General features: G+C 37.6%; 1 protein-coding gene across 1 annotated transcript; it reads left to right on the top strand.

The window, feature by feature from the left end:
* The first annotated feature begins 12,312 nt into the window (after positions 1–12,312).
* LOC144716983 (polygalacturonase At1g48100-like) lies at positions 12,313–16,725 on the top strand. The gene is made up of 7 exons (XM_078592285.1): positions 12,313–13,080; positions 13,729–13,896; positions 13,972–14,016; positions 14,123–14,330; positions 14,420–14,501; positions 15,399–15,658; positions 16,415–16,725. The coding sequence occupies exons 1-7, from the start codon at positions 12,715–12,717 to the stop codon at positions 16,657–16,659; spliced, it is 1,374 nt and encodes a 457-aa protein (XP_078448411.1). The 5' UTR covers positions 12,313–12,714; the 3' UTR covers positions 16,660–16,725.
* Positions 16,726–19,483: the final 2,758 nt, after the last annotated feature.

Here is a 19,483-nt window from a genome sequence, read left to right as displayed (position 1 = left end):
CAGCTGCCAGCCAGTTATTGTTTATCTTCCTCTAACAAGAGATGCACAATTGTCCTCACGACTTCATTGTCCGACACCTTGCCCACGTGAAGTTCACCTCCATCTTTAATTTAATGTCTGATTTAACCCGAATCTTTATCATGTCAGAAAAAGAAAACTAATCATAAAAAAAAAAAATTAAGATAACTTGGGGATCACAAGTATAGTCTCCCATTGATAATCAAAAAATGGATCAAAAATTTTAGATGGCAACGCAATAGCAAAGTAATGTTTACCTCTGGTTTTTTAATCAACTCTTGTAGAACAGCGTGCAGGGTTCACCGGAGCTCTTTGATCAGGACTGCGGTTTGTGTCGATGCCTTCAGTTTCAACCAACCATCTATAATGACTACTCCTATCTGCATCACATAAAGGGAAAACTTGGTTCTCTAAAATTCAAATGAACTGTGCTTTCAAGCATAATTTATGCAGCAAACTGTAAGGTGGATCGAGATGAGATGAGAGGGAAAAAATAAAAGAAACTGCAAAGCTGATGATAATTTTACCATTCAGCAAATTTAAAACAACATATCTGAGAAATGCATTCATTTCACAGGAAGTTTCGGACCAAAAACGGAAATAGGAAGCTCGACGGAGCGCCAAGATTTGTTTTCAAAAAATGGAACTGAGCAAAAACAAAAAACTCACACAGATTCAACTCAGATTTCGGTTCGGCGTTCCTCTCCAAGGGGTCGATGCTGGTGAAATCTACAACGCTCGAAGTCGCGCCAAAATTTAAAAAAACATAGCAGTCTATGCTGATGAAACCTACAACGATGGACAAGGATTCAACTCAGATTTCGGCTCCATTGATAAGAAATCGGAGAAAAAATCGACCGCAAACCTGCTGTAGATTGGCACGACGCAGGAAAAAATGGAGGTAAAATAGAGGCTTTTTTCAAAGTGTTGACAGCGCGTTTTCAAAGTGTTGCCGGTTGCCGGGGAGAGAGTTCGCCGGGGGTGGCCGGGGAGAGAGTGCGCGGGTGAAGACACCTAGCAGAGTCGACAGCGGTTTTTCAAAGTGTTGCCGGTTGCCGGGGAGAGAGTTCGCCGGAGGCGGCCGGGAGAGAGTGCGCGGGCAAAAAAGGCGACCGGGACCGCGAAAGTTTTTTTGAAAAAAAACCGGTTGCCCGCGTAGCAGAGTCGATATAATATTTCAACTCTAGAAAGTATCATTAAAACCATAATTAGTCATTTTATGGAAATTATCTAGATATATATCATTCAGGAGTCATCATATCCCTTAAGGTTACTCTTGAGTTGGAAATCAGTTATTTGAGATTTATAATTGCAAGAATCAAGTTTAGTTTTTCATGTGTCAATTTGGGATAAATTAAGTTGATTGAAAAATCTAGTCCTCCCCATCGTCATCTTGTATTAGGTTCTATTAGCTGATTGAATGCTCATAGTTAAATGTCATGGAGCACAAAGTATGAAGCAATTTAAAATTGAACTAAAACTATAGATAATCTTTTTACCTTACGTGGGACCTTTTTACTATTGAGTTTCTCCTTGAGGGTTTAAGCAGTTTTTGTCCCTGGCCTCTAGATGTATCCGCACGATTGATATGAGAATGGTATCCTCTTCTTCTTATTCTCCAACTCTTATTCAGGTTTTAGTAGATCTTCTGATCATGAAGTGTCTCAAGTGATAGAGTGGAATGAGAAGCAATAGACAAAAAAGAGGGTGGTGCAAGGTCTAGCTGGCATGAAAATCTGAAATGAGATCTATATTATGTGGTGGTCAAGCCAATCACACTTCCATGTTCTATTTAAGTTCATCGAAACAAGTATCTATTCATTGTTATCTTAATGTGATGTTTATAATTGAGCTCTTAAGTACATGGAATGACTTAGTGCATTATGATGGGATCATAGTACAATGATCATTAATCTTTAAACATGTGTTTGAAGTATTTCTATTTGACAGACACTTAAGACAGACATCAAACTCTCTCGATTGAATAACACTACCTGATCCAAATAGAATAAGTATGGTTGATCTTGTGGGCATTTATGTGGAGACATGAACAATGGATGTTGGGTGCTCATTAGAGAAACAATTCACTACTGTGATTTGTATGAATCCCTGAACTGTATTATACCAAAAATTAGATTCATATCATGGTTTTATAAGTGGTTTGTTGACCTGAGACGTGAGGGACATCTTGTGTAATGATAGCCGTGTTTTGAATAAGATATACATACCTCTAATTATGAGATTCAAATATGTCTCATCTCAGGCATAGAAAAAAGTATATGATGGTAATTGAGTAGTCCAGATGGGATTCTTCCCCCTTGGCATAAGAGGATATTGAGTCTATGAACAAGATACATAAAATCCATGGCTGGGGTAGTAGGGATATTGGGGAATGCATGCTTTGATGATCATTGTTATGCATTAGAACTAACTGAATGACTGGTTAGGTTTTTGCATCTATCTATAACCGAAGTCATTTAAGATTCTCACATGGATAAAAATTTATACCTATACGATAGCATATGATGCTGTGAGAGACTCAATAATTTGCATCTTCTATACCACGAGTTGTAGCTTGTCACCCAATCTGTTGAAAACTTAATCTATCCATTGGGTTAAAATGTTCTTTGATGAAGTAATATATCTGTTGTGTATAAAAATTAATTAAGTCGGGAAATAATGATTGTTGGGCCATAAAATTTATCAATTATACTAATATATTGGCCTAGAGGATCATACACATAATATGCTATAGTATACGCAACATATTAATTATAGTTTTAGTTCAACTAAAACTTCATAAGGACACAGGTGGGTATACTTCATAAGGGTTTTGTGAAAAGTCCTTTGATTGGTAAAAGTAGGAGTGGATTTTAGGTGCCCATGACTACCAGATTTGGGTCCGCCCCTTTCATCTTCATGTCACACTCCTGTCACTCTATTAGAAATTCTAGATGGTGACAAGATCAACCAGATCTTCAAAAAGGCTTGGAGAGGAAGGAGATGCCATCCAAAAGCCCTTAAATTGCATGGATATGTTTAGAGGTTGGGCACATGAACTGGTTGAAAACATTCTCCCGTGGAGCAAGGCAAAGGTGGAACTACTTCCCCAAAAGGAAATCTGATTATCTTTTATTTTAAAGGTCAATTAAAAATTTATTTCCACTTCCATAACATAAGAATTATTTTTAAGCATTCAATCAAGGATCATAACACCTAGGCGCAGGAGAAGTTTACTTCAAAATGCAATTTTTAGGATAAGTTCGTGTGAATTTAGCAAGTTAATTCATAACCTCCTCAGGACTCGAAATCTGAGTCCTGAAGTCTTAGCACTCTCACTATTTTTAGCTTCCTTCAGTCTAGTCTTCAAAGACTCTTTTATAACCAATAAGAAAAGGGGTTCCCCATGTATTAATATCTATTTTATTATTTTTAAAAAAACTTATAATATAAGTATATTGACCAACACCCATAACTCTTATGGGTGTGAGCTTGTAGGACTATGTATCAGTCTAGTGAATAACTTTAATGGTGCAATAAAATAATAAATTTAAAATTATTAAGGATTTTTACTTTATTATTCATTGAGTTTATTCAGTAGCTATATAGACATATAGATTAGTTAAGGATCAATTTAACCCCATTTATAGGTTTAATTTAAAGCTGATGGAATGCCTAGCCACAACTCATATTATAGATGATACAGAATATTAGTATTCTCTTATGGGGCCTTTAGCATAAACCGTATATGGATAATCTTTCATCCATGTGAGACTTTCTAATGACTTAGGGTATGGATAGTTGTCAAGTCCCAATTTATCATTCTGTCAGAACTGATACGCAATGGGGATCATTAGATAATGACTTCTTCATTAGGCCAACTAACCTGCTCATTGTTTGGATGATTTTCTTTATCTAGTTAATATCCTCATATACCAATTGTGGGGAGCCCATCTTGACAACCTAATCACCTTGTAGACTTTTTGCTATATCCGAGCTGAGACATACTTGAATCCCATGATTAGAGACTCCTACATCTTAGTCAAAACATGGTAGTCCATACACAAGATGTCCCTGATGTTTCAGGTCAATGAACCAGTGATACAACTGTGACATAAATCAGCCTCATCTATGTTTAAGTATAATATCATTAAGGGATTTATACAGATCACATTAGTTAATGTTTTCACTAAAGACTGCCCACTGTCTGTTAGTGTCTATAGATTAATGGTGAAATGATCAGAAATATTTATTATACCAGTAGTATTAGATAGTGTTATCCAATCAAGAAGATAGTTTGATGTCTATCTCAAGTTTCCATCAAATAGGAATATTTAGAATACATGTTTAGAGACTAGTGATCACTATATTATGATCACATCATATTTAACTAATTAATTGCATGAATTCATGGTCTTCATTATAAACATCACCAAAGAAATAGTAATGAACAAATATTTATTTCAATGAACTTAAAATGAAATCGAAGTGTGGTTGGGTCCATGGCCGCATAAGAGACATCAACTTCTAATGCTAATAAACAACTCAAGAGAAGGTTTCCTTGTAATTTTCCTCATATTTGATCTACTTTTTGAAACTCAAAATTTAGCATCCTTCAACTTGCTTTTTACATATCTTGTTGCAATACTGTTGAATTTCCTTGTCCTGTTACCATTTTTACCATAGTGAAATCATTACTATTTATCGTCAATCTTCCTTTACAATCCAACTACATTAAGGCACTTTGTCCTCATCCTTGTTGTAGATAAGGGACAACTTAGTTTTCTCATTGATCCTACCAATGAAAAACTTTTAAGTTTATCCTTTTCAAGGCCCTCCCTCATTGGTGTTAAGCATGTTAAAAGGTTTACCTAAAGTGACCTAATTTTTATTCATGTTACTATTAAGAAAGAAGTATAAATGTACATTTGGAAGTGGCTAAATGAAAAGTTTAATGCTTAATTTAGTGTAAAACCATAATCCAAGGATGTGCATGTTGCGTTCTAGTGGCCTTGATCTAGATGAAAGGTTACGATGATTTTCTGTGGAAGACTTGAAACAAAATTGTAGCAACATCTTTAAAACATGAAACAAATCACATAGACATGGATTGCATCCATGATTCCTTCGATCCTTAAGTGAGTCATGTTTAGATGCTTATGTATGTACCCTCTAGATGTACCACATGATCCATGTCACATTTAATCTCATCCTTCACTTTCATAAGCTCCCTTCAATCCTTTTCATCGTTGTTAGGCCATTTTGATTGAATCGAGACTATAAAGGAGCTATGGGGAGAATCAAAAAGAAGGGGAAGGGACATAACAATTCTGGCCTAGGTGAATTTTATACTAGGCCTTCCCATTTATAAGTAGGTATTTTTTATAAAAGTCCCAAAATTTTTGGTATATCTTTTGACGTCTTAAGTATCATTTACTTGTGACCCTCTAGGATCATTTATCAGTCTAGTTAAGAACTCTAGAGGCCCAATAACCCTTATTGGACTTTCAAAATAATAAACTATATCATCATATAGATTAATTAATGATAGATAGATTTAACTCAATCGATAGGTCTAGTCTCTAGTGCATGGGTTGACAAGCTATACCTCATGCTCTAGAATATATAAAGTAGTGTGCACTGACTCACTTATGGAATGTACCTATAATTGGTTACTGTGTATTTATGGTAACTTATCCACTTGACACTACTAGACTGACTTAGGATATGGTCTACTATCCTAAGTCATCCGAGTTAGAACTAATTCACTTTTCAATCATCGGAGAAATATTCTCTGATATTTAACTACCTTGTCCAAGTATTCAATCACATCATCTTCCTTAAGTTGTCTCTTGGTATACCGAGACTGGACTAACCCACCTTTAACTAGTCAATCATCTTTGTGAACTTCTTGATGTACACGAACTAAGGCTACTTAAAAATTGTGCTTAGGTCATAGCCTAAGTACAACTGCCCATTTCCAAGATGTCTTTAGTGTCTCAAGTGTAAGGAACACTTTTACAACTGTGACATGAATCAACTTGATTTACAGTTTGGTATAATACCTTTAAGGGGTTCGTACGGATCAATTTAGTGAACTCTTTCCCCTAAGCATCATCTAGTATCTACCCTTAGTTTCCTTTGTATAATAATATCTAGAACACAGGCTTTAAGACTAGTGATCTACATATTATAATCTAACCATAATTTAAAATTCAGATCAGGTTTTCATGAACTTCTTAATAAGCATCACATTGATATTCAAGTGTAAATTTCCCAAAAATAACCCAATAATTTACGTGTTATCACACGCGCACACTTATGAACATGAACATGAACGAGATATGGAATATATGATTGGCTTGCCAACCACATATGTTTCCTTCCATCCAATGATTTAATCCATTCAATTATCTTTATTACACGATTCCATAATAAAGATACCTTTACCATAGGTGCCCTGAATAGATTCTTAAGTAATGTATTTATTATGGATAAGACACATCTTTTAGAAGGTTAAAATGATCATAGTTAGATGTTTATTTTCATTATTAATAGCCAAGAATTATGCAACTTTAGGGATTGATATCTAACGATCCAAAAGGTTGATCAAGCTGAAACTTTGAGGGCCGCTTTGTCTTTGTACACTCTATCCATCCACAAGTTTTTATATATAAAATGAACCCTGATCTTTGTAACTATTTTTTGAACTTGCTTCCTGCTTTTGAGAGGCTAATTGAAAGAGAGTGATTTTTGGAAGATCCATCACAGTCAGTGCTTGGAGAAGATAAACTTAGAAGAGTAGAAGCTTGCTGGCATCAGAAAGTCACCATGGTCTCGGCAGGAATGTAAGGACCTATGGTAAGTAGTCTTGCCTTATAATGATATATCTCCAACACATCTTTTAGGTTAGATCTCTTGCCTTTGTTCTTCCATTCCATTTTCCATCATCCTTAGTTCCCATCCTCTCATCTCCATTCCAGATCCCTATCTCACCTTCAGTTAACCAAAAACCTAAATTCAGCCACTTCATCATCTTCTCCCCTTATCTGTCATCTCATTTCATCATCCCCTTTTCACACCTTCATCTGCCTTACTCTCTCTGAATTTCATTTAATCTATTCACGTTCTCCTAATTGTTCCTATTTTTAATTTTTTCTAATAGTTATTATCACGCTCTCACCCCATCATCCATTCCAGCAGTATTTCTTATTCTATAAGTATTTCTTCTCTTGCCTTTTGAATCACCGTTTAAAGAGAAATAAACCCCTAATCATTGTTGCTTATAGAGATGACTCATAATCATCACTTACTAACTAAATTTAATTACAATAGTATAATTTTATATAAATTCATCACTTAAACTAAAGAAAACAACATGACTAAACCTTAAATTTTGAGTTTTCAATATCTCCATAACCTAGTCCACACATAAATCAACTAAGTCATACAATGGCTCATAATTTTAGGTTTTATATTTTCACTCTAACTAAATAACTCATCACTCATTAAGGACTGTGTTACATTGAACCGCATTAATGTGTTCCTTTAACTTCTGATACTTTATAATGCCCCATTTGGAGCATTTAATATTGGCTCAGGACGCACATCATTCTAAAGGACATGGGCTAACTACTCAGACTTGAAGACAATGTTCAGATTCTTGTGCTAATGTATAACTCTATGATATAACAGAATTATATCTAATGGGTTTCTAGCAGATGTTTAATCCATTAAAAAGGGCTCCCCCTCAATGTTTACAAAAAAATCCTTACAAGAATAAACTGTGAGTCTCCTATGTGGGGATCAAAATAGTGACAATTTTTTCCAGAACCATGATTGAAATAATAATTCTGGGCACCCTTCTCATGGGACATAAAAACCTTACAATGTTCGATAGTATTTTAGTCCCGAAATACTTAATGGCCTTGTAGCCTTAGAACACTACTAATTAAGAGACATGCATATATTCAGGTGCAACCCTTGTTGCAATAAAACAAAACTAGACCATTTTTGCATACTATGAACTAGCTGTTAATAGGCCTAGCAGACACAAATAAATTGTTTTGAATGTGATTTAGATACTAAGAATAGAATGATCAAAGGCCATGCCTTAGTTTTGTTATGAATTAACTACTGCTTAGAATTTATGCTCACAACCAAGAAACCAATGTGCTATCATTTGTAAATTGTGCCTCAAATATATATTTTACTCTATTTTAAGGGTAGATCCCATAAAATGGACTATATTGAACTATTGTATAAGATTGAATATGCTTTCCTTAATAGTAAAAAGCAGGCATCTCATACATGTCACTTGAGTCCTATGTTGATGTGTAGCTTGACTATACTCTATATTTACACCAAAATTCAATAGAACTCTACTTTGCCCAAGCATTCCTTTGGGTACCTTTAAGTATACTTAGGCTCTCAAGTTTTTCCTTCGTTTTGCTTGAATCAGAAATATGACAAAATAATACCGAACACTAGCAATATAGAACACAATTTTACTTGAATTTTTTTAATAATAATTCATAAATTTGTTAGACAGAATTTGGACAATGCTTAAAAATAATAAAAAACACATTCAAATAATATAAATTGATTCTTATATTTTTTTGAACTTACACTAAGGATAGATAGTGGGTGCTCTTTACATGAATTGATGAGCTAAATTCTTAAATCAATCAAAAAATACTTTTTATTTTTTATTTCAAATAATATAAATTGATTCAAATAATATAGATGATATAATTTAGGATTTAAATAATTTCATTTAAGAAGTTTAAAATTGCACTTCCTAAAAATTTATGGTATTAGTGATATTTAATACTTCAACAATTGAATTATTCAATTAATAAATGATAATAAGAACTTTTATAATTTTTATGATATAATTAACATAAAGTAATTTAGTTTTTCATTATTTAAAATAAAAACTAAAAAGTGTTTTTTGATTGATTTAAAAATTTAGCTCGTAAATTGATTTAAAGAGCACCCACTATCTATCCTTAGTGTCTCTACAGTTATGGCTATGGGACCAGCCATACTCATCATATGAGTGGGTGAGATAGTGCTATTCTATGTGCATATTTCGGTGTCCTTCTCGAGTATCCTTCAAATAGGAACATTTCGAGAAAGTGTATTTCATTTCAATTATTCAATTATACAAATTTAATGATGTAGTTATTAATCATATTATCTAAATGATTGTAATTTACTGTTGTTATTTATCATTGTCTATAATGTTCAGATATTGATATATAAAAAATTTATTATGGTTCATCGGAGAAAAAATTTAACCTGATGCCCCTTAGTTTTGAAATCTGAGAGACAATGAATATCTATTCTTTGCCCTACAGCTATGGAGCTCACACATGTATGTGGGGCCCACCTGAGCTGTGGGCTTTAACGAAACAGGTGTGGTCTGTGGGTCGGGGCTTGCCACAGATAGAGCCCCCTGATTGGGTCAGCTACCCATGTGGACAAGGCATCCCAAATGGGCTGGTTCAAATCATTCCAACCCTATCCAAATCATGTGGGGCCCATAATTTGTGGGTTGGTTCAAATCACGTGCTATTGCAAAGTCCCTGATATTTAAGTTTTTGTTTTTTGAATGATTGGGAGCTTTTAGATTTCAGTGATTGATCAATTTTTAATGTTGGCAAGAACCATTTGTTCTATCTCCATAAAAGGCTGAACACAAAAATTAAATAATGGAAATAAATTCAATCATGAGATAATGGGGATTCGTTTTATGCCCAAAGTATGTACTGTTTTCCTTTCAAGTATAAGTAGGAATATCAATTTTCAAAACAAAAAATAAGGCAATGAACATGTATGAAATATAGGTTGTCATCGGGAAGCCATGCCACATCAACGTGTCATTAAGGAAGCTTGAGAGACAAAGATGAAGACATACTTAGATGAAAAGACTGGTGTGAGAAGTGCTATTTCATAATATCAATTATTTGATCTGACATTTGGATTCACTCTAATCATGGTTGTTAAGGGATTGAACCAAGATAAAACTTGATCCTAAAGCTTACTAATGCTTGCTTTTTTTGTTCCTTTCTTGAATTTTAATGATAATTTTGGGCCAAATTTGATATATTTTCAGTTATTAGGGTCCATCATAATTTGAAGTCAACTAAAGTCGCTTTGTAGACTGACCAAGTATGACATCATACACAAAAATCAAACTCTAGAAAAGTCCATGGTCTCTTGTTTTATGAATTTATCTATTCTTTTGAGGGTCTAAACTATGACAAGGTACCATAAGAAAATTAAGAATATGTCATTTTATGAAAATAGGTGTTATTGCCTGTTAAAATGATTTGGTTTTGGCATGATGTATCACATCTCATTGATTTTTAGAAGACTAGGATTAGATAGTTCAATAAAAAAACTTTGGGATAATATTTTATAAATTTTATTTCAATTAACCATTTCCCCATCATAACGGCTGCTTAATGCACTTCTACTGCTCATATTTCTATAATATGTTGTGCCTTGTACCCCTTCATTGTTTACAAAAAGGGCAATGGTACCTTTGGGCTTATCTTGAGTTTTCTATGGAGTACTTGACGACTTAAAGCTATGCATTGGGGACTGAATCATATTGGATGGATCAAACTTTGGTCGTCCGACTCAAATGTCCATTAGATGTGATCTTACTCTGGTCCATGAACGACCTCCATGATCAATCATGCTTGGCATTGGGAGACAGTCTGAGCAGAAAATCTATTTGGTCCAGGATTACAAATTATAACCAAGTTTTCATCCAGCCCAAAGTTTTACCCAATAATTTTTATTGATCTTAATGATTTAATCAGTTCCTCTTATTAGCACGTTATACTAAGGCTTGCTCCAGGTTTTTTGGGGAATATGTATATGTTCGATTTCATTTTTTATTTTATGAAATATTTTCATTTGAGAAATATTATTGGAGAATATAGATGAGTTATATACTTTAAAAATAAAGGAAAATCCTTTAGAAATTCTTTTAAATGGTTTGAAGAAAATAGGCCCTGCAATATGTGGGCCAGAGGCACGATATGAAACTAAAACTAACATTCATATGAAATAAAAGTATGTAAACTACAATACAACCTCAGTCAACAATTGTTCCAAAACCTAGATCTTACCCAATGACCTGTGTAACTAAAATACAGTAAATAAATATTGACAAATGAAATCGTAAATTTTTTTATTGCCTTTCACCTGGACCTTTGATTTCAATGTGTCTTCTTCTTTAATGTCACTGCACTTTTACAAACCCTAAGACAATATATATCAAGCAATATATATACATTATTCATCTTCTTCATCATTTTCTCGCTTGCCAAGAAACTTATACAGAGATAAACATATCTTCAGAGCGACAGACACTGCAGGATCTCCAGATCGCGTCAACCCAACAACACATTCTTCAAAATACCACCTTTAAGGCGGTCAGCAATGTTATCTTTTCTTGGGGGAGCCGCTACCAACCCTGCTGTGTTCAAGTGATTGTCCGCTAGTTACGTTAGAGAGAGAGATAGAGAGTGAGAGAGAGATAGAGGCATAGATATATATAGAGAAAGAGAGACACAGAGAGATAGAGAGAGAGACAAAGAGATAGAGATAGAGACAGAGACAGAGACAGCGAGGTAGAGAGAGAGAGAGCAACAAAGAGAGAGGACACAGAGACAGAGAGAGATAGAGAGTAAGAGAGAGATATAGAGACATGTATAAATATATATATATAGAGAGAGAGAGATACAGAGAGATAGAGAGATAGAGAGAAAGACAAAGAGATAGAGACAGAGACAGAGACAGAGAGAGAGACAGCGATGTAGAGAGAGAGAGCACCAAAGAGAGAGGGACACAGAGACAAAGAGAGAGGGAGAGACAGAGAGAGAGAGCCGCAGGGAGAAACAGAGAGAGAGAGGGATATCAGTCAAAACACGCCGTCTCATACTTAATTGTGCCATCCTCTAAGAAGCATGTCAAGCGGGAGGCGTTGTTCACATCTTCTGAGCTCGCCTAAGCCCTCTTTCTCTCTCTCTAGGCTCGCACGAGGCTCTTTGAGAGCTCTATGGCCGAAACTACCCTATAACTGCATGCCGGATGCAACGAAGGATACCGGAGATGGACACGGAGAGACGCTCCATCTACCACCAATCTACCCTTTGCGCGCCCTCTCCTACTTTCCATCTCTTTTATCTCTTCTCCCTCTCACGCTTTGTCCTTCTCTCTCCTGTATTCAAAGTAATATGCAGCTCCCCTCATTCTCCAAAAACCCATCTCCGAGGGCCGCCCTTTTCTCTCTCTCTATCTTTCACTCTCCCACGCCCTCTACGTCTTTCTGTCACTTGCATTCAAAGTTATAATCAGCTCGCCTCATTCTCCAAAAAGCCATCAGCTAACCCCATAAATAAATGAACAGGCGCAGTCCCACGAGACGAAGGCTTCCACTACTCCCCCTCATCATTCCGTATCAACGCTTTTCTCCATGCGTTTTCCTTTTCCCTGTCAGATTCTCCCTCTTTCTCTCTCTCTCTCTCTCTCTATCTCTATTTCATTACCACGAGCAAGCTGGACGGGTTCTCGTTGGTTGGCAGAGGCGGCAATGAGGAATCGCCATCGTTGATCTCCAACTTTTGACTTGCTCTCCTCGTTAAAAGAAGCGCCAAGGGGCGTGGGGGAGCGCCAATGGCGGCCCAACGGCGAATTCTCCTCGTCCTCTTCCTCTTGTTCACGCAGGCATTCATCGTCTCTCTCGTTGAAGGAAGAAGCCACCATCGCAGGAAGCACAGGCACAAGAGAATCTCGCATTCTCATAGGAAAGACCCTCCGCCGCCGTCTCCGGCGCCTCCGCCGGCGCCGGGCGCTGTGTTTGACGTTAAGTCCTTCGGCGCGGCCGGCGATGGCGTCGCCAACGACGCCGCTGCGTTCCAGTTAGCGTGGACTGCAGCCTGCGGCGTTGATGGTGGTACTGTCCTTGTTCCTCAGGACTATACCTTCATGATCACCTCGCTTATCTTCGCCGGGCCTTGCCGGGGAACCACTTCATTCCAGGTGAGCACTCAAACCCAGAAATCCCACCTTCTATTATCTCTTCTTCTTCTTCTGTTATATCTTCGTCGTCTTCTTCTTCACTCATATCTTCTTCCTCTTCTCCTTCAATTATCTCTTCTACTTCTTCAACTATCTCTCTTCCAATTATCTTTCTTCTTCTCCTTGTTCATCTTATTATCATCATCGTACTTTTCTTCTTCTTCCTCTAAGTCATCATCATCCTCGCATTCTTCTTCTTCTTCTTCTTCTTCGGCATCCTCATCATCATCATCATCATCATCATCATCATCATCATCATCATCTTCTTCTTCTTCTTCTTCTTCGGCATCCTCATCATCATCATCATCATCATCATCATCATCATCATCTTCTTCTTCTTCTTCTTCTTCTTCTTCTTCTTCGGCATCCTCATCATCATCATCATCATCATCATCTTCTTCTTCTTCTTCTTCTTCTTCTTCTTCTGCATCATTGTCGTCGTCATCATCATCTTCCTCTTCTTGTGCATCATTGTCGTCGTCGTCATCATCATTATCTTCTTCTTCTTATTATTCGTTATCATAATCATCATCATCATTATCGTCATCATCATCTTCTTCTTCTTCTTGATCGTGTTGTAATGGCACTGAAAATTTGGGTTCACCCAAGATCGAGGGGAGCTTGATGCCGCCGGACGGGCCGGAAGAGTGGCCGGAGAGCAACAGCCGCCGACAGTGGCTCGTCTTCTACAGAGTCAACTCCATGAAAATTGGAGGAGGTGGGCTCATCGACGGCCGAGGAGAGAAATGGTGGAATCTACCCTGCAAACCGCACAAGGTAGGCCCCAAACCTTTCCCTTTCTCAACTTCTCTATTCGCGAAATCCTCTTAACGTCTTACCAATCTTTCTCAGGGCGCCAACGGTTCAACGCTCCCCGGGCCTTGCGATAGTCCAGTGGTGAAAAGCTAACTCGATTTTGTTTCTCCTTCTTCCCCTCTGATCGTTCAGAGATTTCTAGGGAGAGAAAGAGTGAATTATGAACGAGGCGTGCCTTACTGCGCAGGCGCTGAGGTTCTTTGATAGCTCGGATTTGACGGTGGAAGGGTTGAGAGTGGTGAACAGCCCACAATTCCACTTCCGGTTTGACAACTGCAGAAATGTAGTTGTTGATTCGGTGAGAATTAGCTCGCCGGCGCTCAGTCCCAACACGGACGGGATTCACGTGGAGAATTCCAATTCTGTGGGCATCTACAATACTGAAATCTCCAACGGTGAAACTCTTAAATCTTTCGCCATGTTCATTTCTTCGGAGATTTTGATCGTTTCTGTGGCTCATTGCGTTACATTTCTGCAACTATAGGTGACGACTGCGTGTCCATAGGAGCGGGAAGCTTCAATGTGGAAGTCTTCAACGTCACCTGCATATCAGGACATGGAATAAGGTACGTTTTCAACTCTCTCATTCTAATTTAATGTCTTTCTCTCTTCTTTCTCTCTCTTTCTCTTCCTGTCTTTCTAACTTCTTTCTCTTCCCCCCCCCCCTCTGTTTTAATATCTTTATTCCAATGCAATCCCTCTTTCTCTCTCATCCCTGTCTTCAACACACTCATTCTCTCTTCTCTCTTCCTCGGTCATCCCATAACGTTCTTCCTTCCTCCATCTCCACATCTTCTCTCTCTTTCTCTCTAAACCGTTCTCTGCATTCCCCCCGTCTCAATCTCTCTCTGACACTCCTTCAACCGGAGTCCATCTCTCTCTCTCTCTCTACACCGTTCAATGGAGTCCACCTTTCTCTCTCGCTCTCTCTCTCCTTCCGATGGACTCCATACTTTCTTTCTGTCTCTCCTTCTCAATCTTACCTCATTTTTCTAACTCTATGGCTAGCTCTTACTGTTCTCTCGCCACCTTCTCTCTTTCTATAACATTCCCTATGATTCCCCTATTCTCTCTCTTTCTAAAACACCCCTTCTGATTCCCTTATTGTCTCTCTCTAAAATACCCCCTCTGATTCCATTGTTGTCTCTCTCTCTCTCTCTCTCTCTTTCTACGACACGCCCTCTGATTCCCATATTGTCTCTCTCTCTCTCTCTGTTTCTAATAACATCCTCTCTGGTTCCCATATCTCTCTCCCTCTCTCTTTCTGTCTTTCAAAAACGTCCCCTCTGATTCCCATATTCTCTCTCTCTCTATCTATCTCTTTCTAAACATCCCCTCTGATTCCCTATTGTCTCTCTCTATTTCTCCAATTCTCTGGCGTGTAATTTCTCTCCCGGCATGAAAGAAGGAATAAAGATAGAAAGAAACCGATTTTTTTGTTGGTGGGGGGTGGTTTTATTCAGCATAGGGAGCCTGGGAAAGCTGAACACGAGGGCGTGCGTGACGAACATAACGGTGAACCAGACGACGATGAGGAGGTCGGACAACGGGCTGAGGATAAAGACTTGGCAGGGGGGCTTCGGCTCCGTCTCCGGCATCGTCTTCGAGAACGTGAAGATGGAGGCCGTGAGAAACCCCATCATCATCGACCAGTACTACTGCCTCGACCGCTTCTGCCCTAACCAGACCTCTGCCGTTCACGTCTCCCTCGTCTCCTACAACGGTACCCACTCACTGCACTTTCTCTTCCATTTCTCCATCTTTCTAATCTTTCTATTTTTCTCTCTTTCTATCTTTCTCTATCTCTCCATTTTGCTATCTCTCTATTTGTTTATCTTATGTTTTTCCATTTTCCTATCTTTCTGTTTTTCTATTATTTACTCTTTTCCATTCTACTATATTTCCATTTTTTATCCTATATTTTTCCACTTTTCTGTCTTTCAGTTTTACATCTTTCTATTTTTCCATCTTTCCATTTTTCTATCTCTGTTTTTGTATTTTTTTCTACGCCTCCTTCTTTACATCTTTCGAGTTTTCCTTTTTTCTCTCTTTCTATCTCTCTATTAGTCTATTTTGTATTTTCCCATCTTTCTGTTTCCCATTTTTTCTCTTCGTATCCTTCTATTTTTTATCTTCTATTCACTACTCTCTAATTTTCTATTTTCTATTCACTACTTTCTGTTTCTTCAATCATTTTTTTCTATTTTTCCGTTCTTTGTCTTCCATCTTCTACTTTTTCCATTTCCAGTTTCCTCAATCTAATTTCCATTTACTTTTCATTTTTCAAGCTTTACGCTAAACTCTAATATCAGTCTAAATTTAACCTTTTCTCCTGTTTAGTCTTTTTTCCTTTTGAACATATAATATGTTTTTTGGCTATACTCTCTCTCATCTATCTCTGTCCTGTCTAGTTTCTTCGCTATTCTGTGTATAATTTTCTTACTCCTAATCGTTTCTAAGCTTTGTTTTATTTGGGTAGGTATCAAGGGGACATACGACAGCCGGAGCCCCCCCTTAAGATTTGCATGCAGCGATGCTGTCCCTTGCACAAACATAACTCTCTCAGAGATCGAACTTCTGCCAGCCGTGGGCGATTTCGTCGCTGATCCCTTCTGCTGGAGTGCCTACGGCGGCGCTCAGACCTTGACTGTTCCTCCCATCTCTTGTCTTGGGGAGGCGCTTCCTGGGGAGGTTATAGAGAGCGATGTGGACAAGTGTTACTGACCAGCTCTCTTCTCCTTCACGGATGAATGGATTAATTAATTAAGGATGAATGGATTTGGGGTCTAAGTTGTTGTATTTTAGGTCCTATCGTGCCGGCGGAGGACTTGTAATTTTCCTCAGTCTGTGCCTGTCCATTTATCCTGAACACTGTCCAACTCTGTCTGTCCGTTTCTCGCTGACCACCTTTGTAACTTCCCATCTGCATGTCTTATCTCTCTTCGTGAGTGCGGTTTGAGGATGGGGTTCAAACAAGGGGAGATTAACGATACCCAGTGAATCGCTATCGTCTCAGCTGTGCTCTCTCTCTCTCTCTCTCTCTCTCTCTCTCTCTCTCTCTATATATATATATATATATATATATAATATTCTATCTTTCCTCAAGTTATCAATCTATCTCTCTCTCTATCTATCATTCTCTCTCTCTCTCTCTATATATATATATATTTATGTATATATATCGATCTATCCCTCTCACTCTATCTATCTATATCTATCTATCCCTCACACTCTCTCTATCTATCAATCTCTATCTATATCTATCTATCCCTCACACTCTCTCTATCTATCAATCTATCTATATATCTATCCCTCACACACTCTCTATATCTATCAATCTCTATCTACATCTATCTATCCCTCACACTCTCTCTCTATCAATCAATGTCTCTCTATATCTATATATCAATCTCTCTATATAAATATATCTATTTATGCCTCATACTCATACTCTATCCCTCTATTTCTATCTATCCCTGCTCTCTATCCCTCTCCCTTCTCTCTCTTTCTATCTTTCTCTGCGTCTCTATATGTCTCTCTATCTCTATCTCTATTTCTATGTATATGTATATTTTATCAATATATATATATAAGTATATATAGGTATCTCTTTATATGCACATATATCTCTTTTTTCTGTGTCTATATTTGCTTTTCTCTCTACTTGAAGCCCATTTTACTCTTTACCAAACCCTAGGGTCACGTCTCTTTCTGGATAACATGCATTCTCATCATTCTACATATTTTGGTTTTCTGTGCAACTCATTGTCTCCTCCACGTAACCCTAGTTATTTTGCTTTATCTTTCCCTGTTTATTTTTATCTTCGTTCCCTTAACTCGCCACTCGTTTTTGTTAACCTTCATTTCGTAAAAGAACAATAATTTTAATAAGTCCACATTATGAGCCACACTATAAACCCCAATTAAGTGATCCAATTAATTAAACATAGAGATTTTGATCTGTCCATTAGATGTGCGGAGACTTTAGCATATCTTAAACACAATGATGCCATAACTAAAGAGAATACTATTAAAGAGGATGCCTATGTAAGAGGCCAGTGATTGAGTCACAAGTCCAGGGCTCCGTTGGAGTTCCAATTGCTCCAAATATTAAAGTATTGCTGGACGTGTAAGCCCATGCCAGTGGTCTGAACCCATCTTAACTCTATATTCTGTGTTCTTAAATAAAGTCATTGAATAGATTCAGCATATTTGACTTTTCAAGTCCGTTCTCCAATATTTCAGAGTGCCATTTTCTGTTCATAAGGCCATCTATTCGATAAATTCTTACTACAGTTGATTTCATACTTCAACTCATATTCTGGTAGGATCTCTTGATTTCATATCTTAAGTACTTTGACAGGCTCTTTCTCTTAGAAGAACAAAACAAATGCCACAAGTTCCCAGACCTTTTAAGAACCTTTCTTCTGTTGCTTGACTGGATTTTAGGGGTTGTCCTCTTGGGGAAGAAATCATTTCTATTTAGCTTTCCTATCCCTTTGCATTTACTCTTGACGTTTGTTTCTTTCTTGGGACAGTCTCTACCGACAGAAACTACGTAGCGATGCTCATCCTGTCGCTGATGGAACAACTTATGATGCAGGCGAAGTAAAAGTTGGAGAAGACGACACCGAAGAAGTATTTGTATGGACAGAGATGTGAAAACGTTGATCCGGAGATGTTTGGGTTCGTAAAATGCACATGGGTTTGTCAATAGATAAGGAGAGAGAGAAAGAGAGAGGGATAGAGAGATTGGTGTATAGATAGAACGAGAAAAATAGAGAGAGAGAGAGAGAGGTATGTATGTAGAACGAGAGAAATACAGAGAGAGAGAGATAGGTATGTATGTAGAACGAGATAAATAAAGAGAGAGAGACGGACTGAGAGAGAAAAAGAGAAAGAGATGGAGAGAGAGGGATGGATAGAGTAAGATGGATGAGAGAGAGAGGGAGAGGGATAAGAGAGAGAGAGAGAGAGATAGAAATAATGGAGAAATGAAAAAGAAATAAGAGAAACACAGAGAAATAAGATAGAGAGACAGAAATAAGAGAGAGAAAGACACAAATATAGAGAAAATAAGAAATCAGATATAGGAGAGAGGCAGAAATAAGAGAAAGCGACAGAAATCAGAGAGAAAGAGAGAGATAAATAAAAGAGAGAGAGAGGAGAGATAAAAATGAGACAGAGAGGGCAGAGAAGGAGATAGTAAGGGAGAGGGAGAGAAAGAGGGTGAGCGAGAGCGAGGAGAGAGGAGAGAGGGAGTGAAAGGAGAGAGAAAGAGGGAGATAAAGGAGAGAGAAGGAGAGATAAGGGAGAGAGAGATAGAGAGAGAAAGATAAAGGAGAGAGAGAGAGGGAGAGAGGAGAGAGAGATAGAGAGAGAAAGATAAAGGAGAGAGAGAGAGGGAGAGAGGAGAGAGAGATAGAGAGAGAGAAAGAGAGAAAGATAAAGGAGAGAGGAGAGAGAGAGATAGAGAGAGAGAAAGATAAAGGAGAGAGAAAGAGAGAAAGAGAAAGGAGAACGAGAGGGAGATAGGAGAGAGATAGAG

Source organism: Wolffia australiana, chromosome 1, assembly GCF_029677425.1.
Source record: "Wolffia australiana isolate 7733 chromosome 1, ASM2967742v1".
NCBI lineage: Eukaryota > Viridiplantae > Streptophyta > Magnoliopsida > Alismatales > Araceae > Wolffia > Wolffia australiana.
This window is presented reverse-complemented; position numbering and strand designations above follow the sequence as displayed.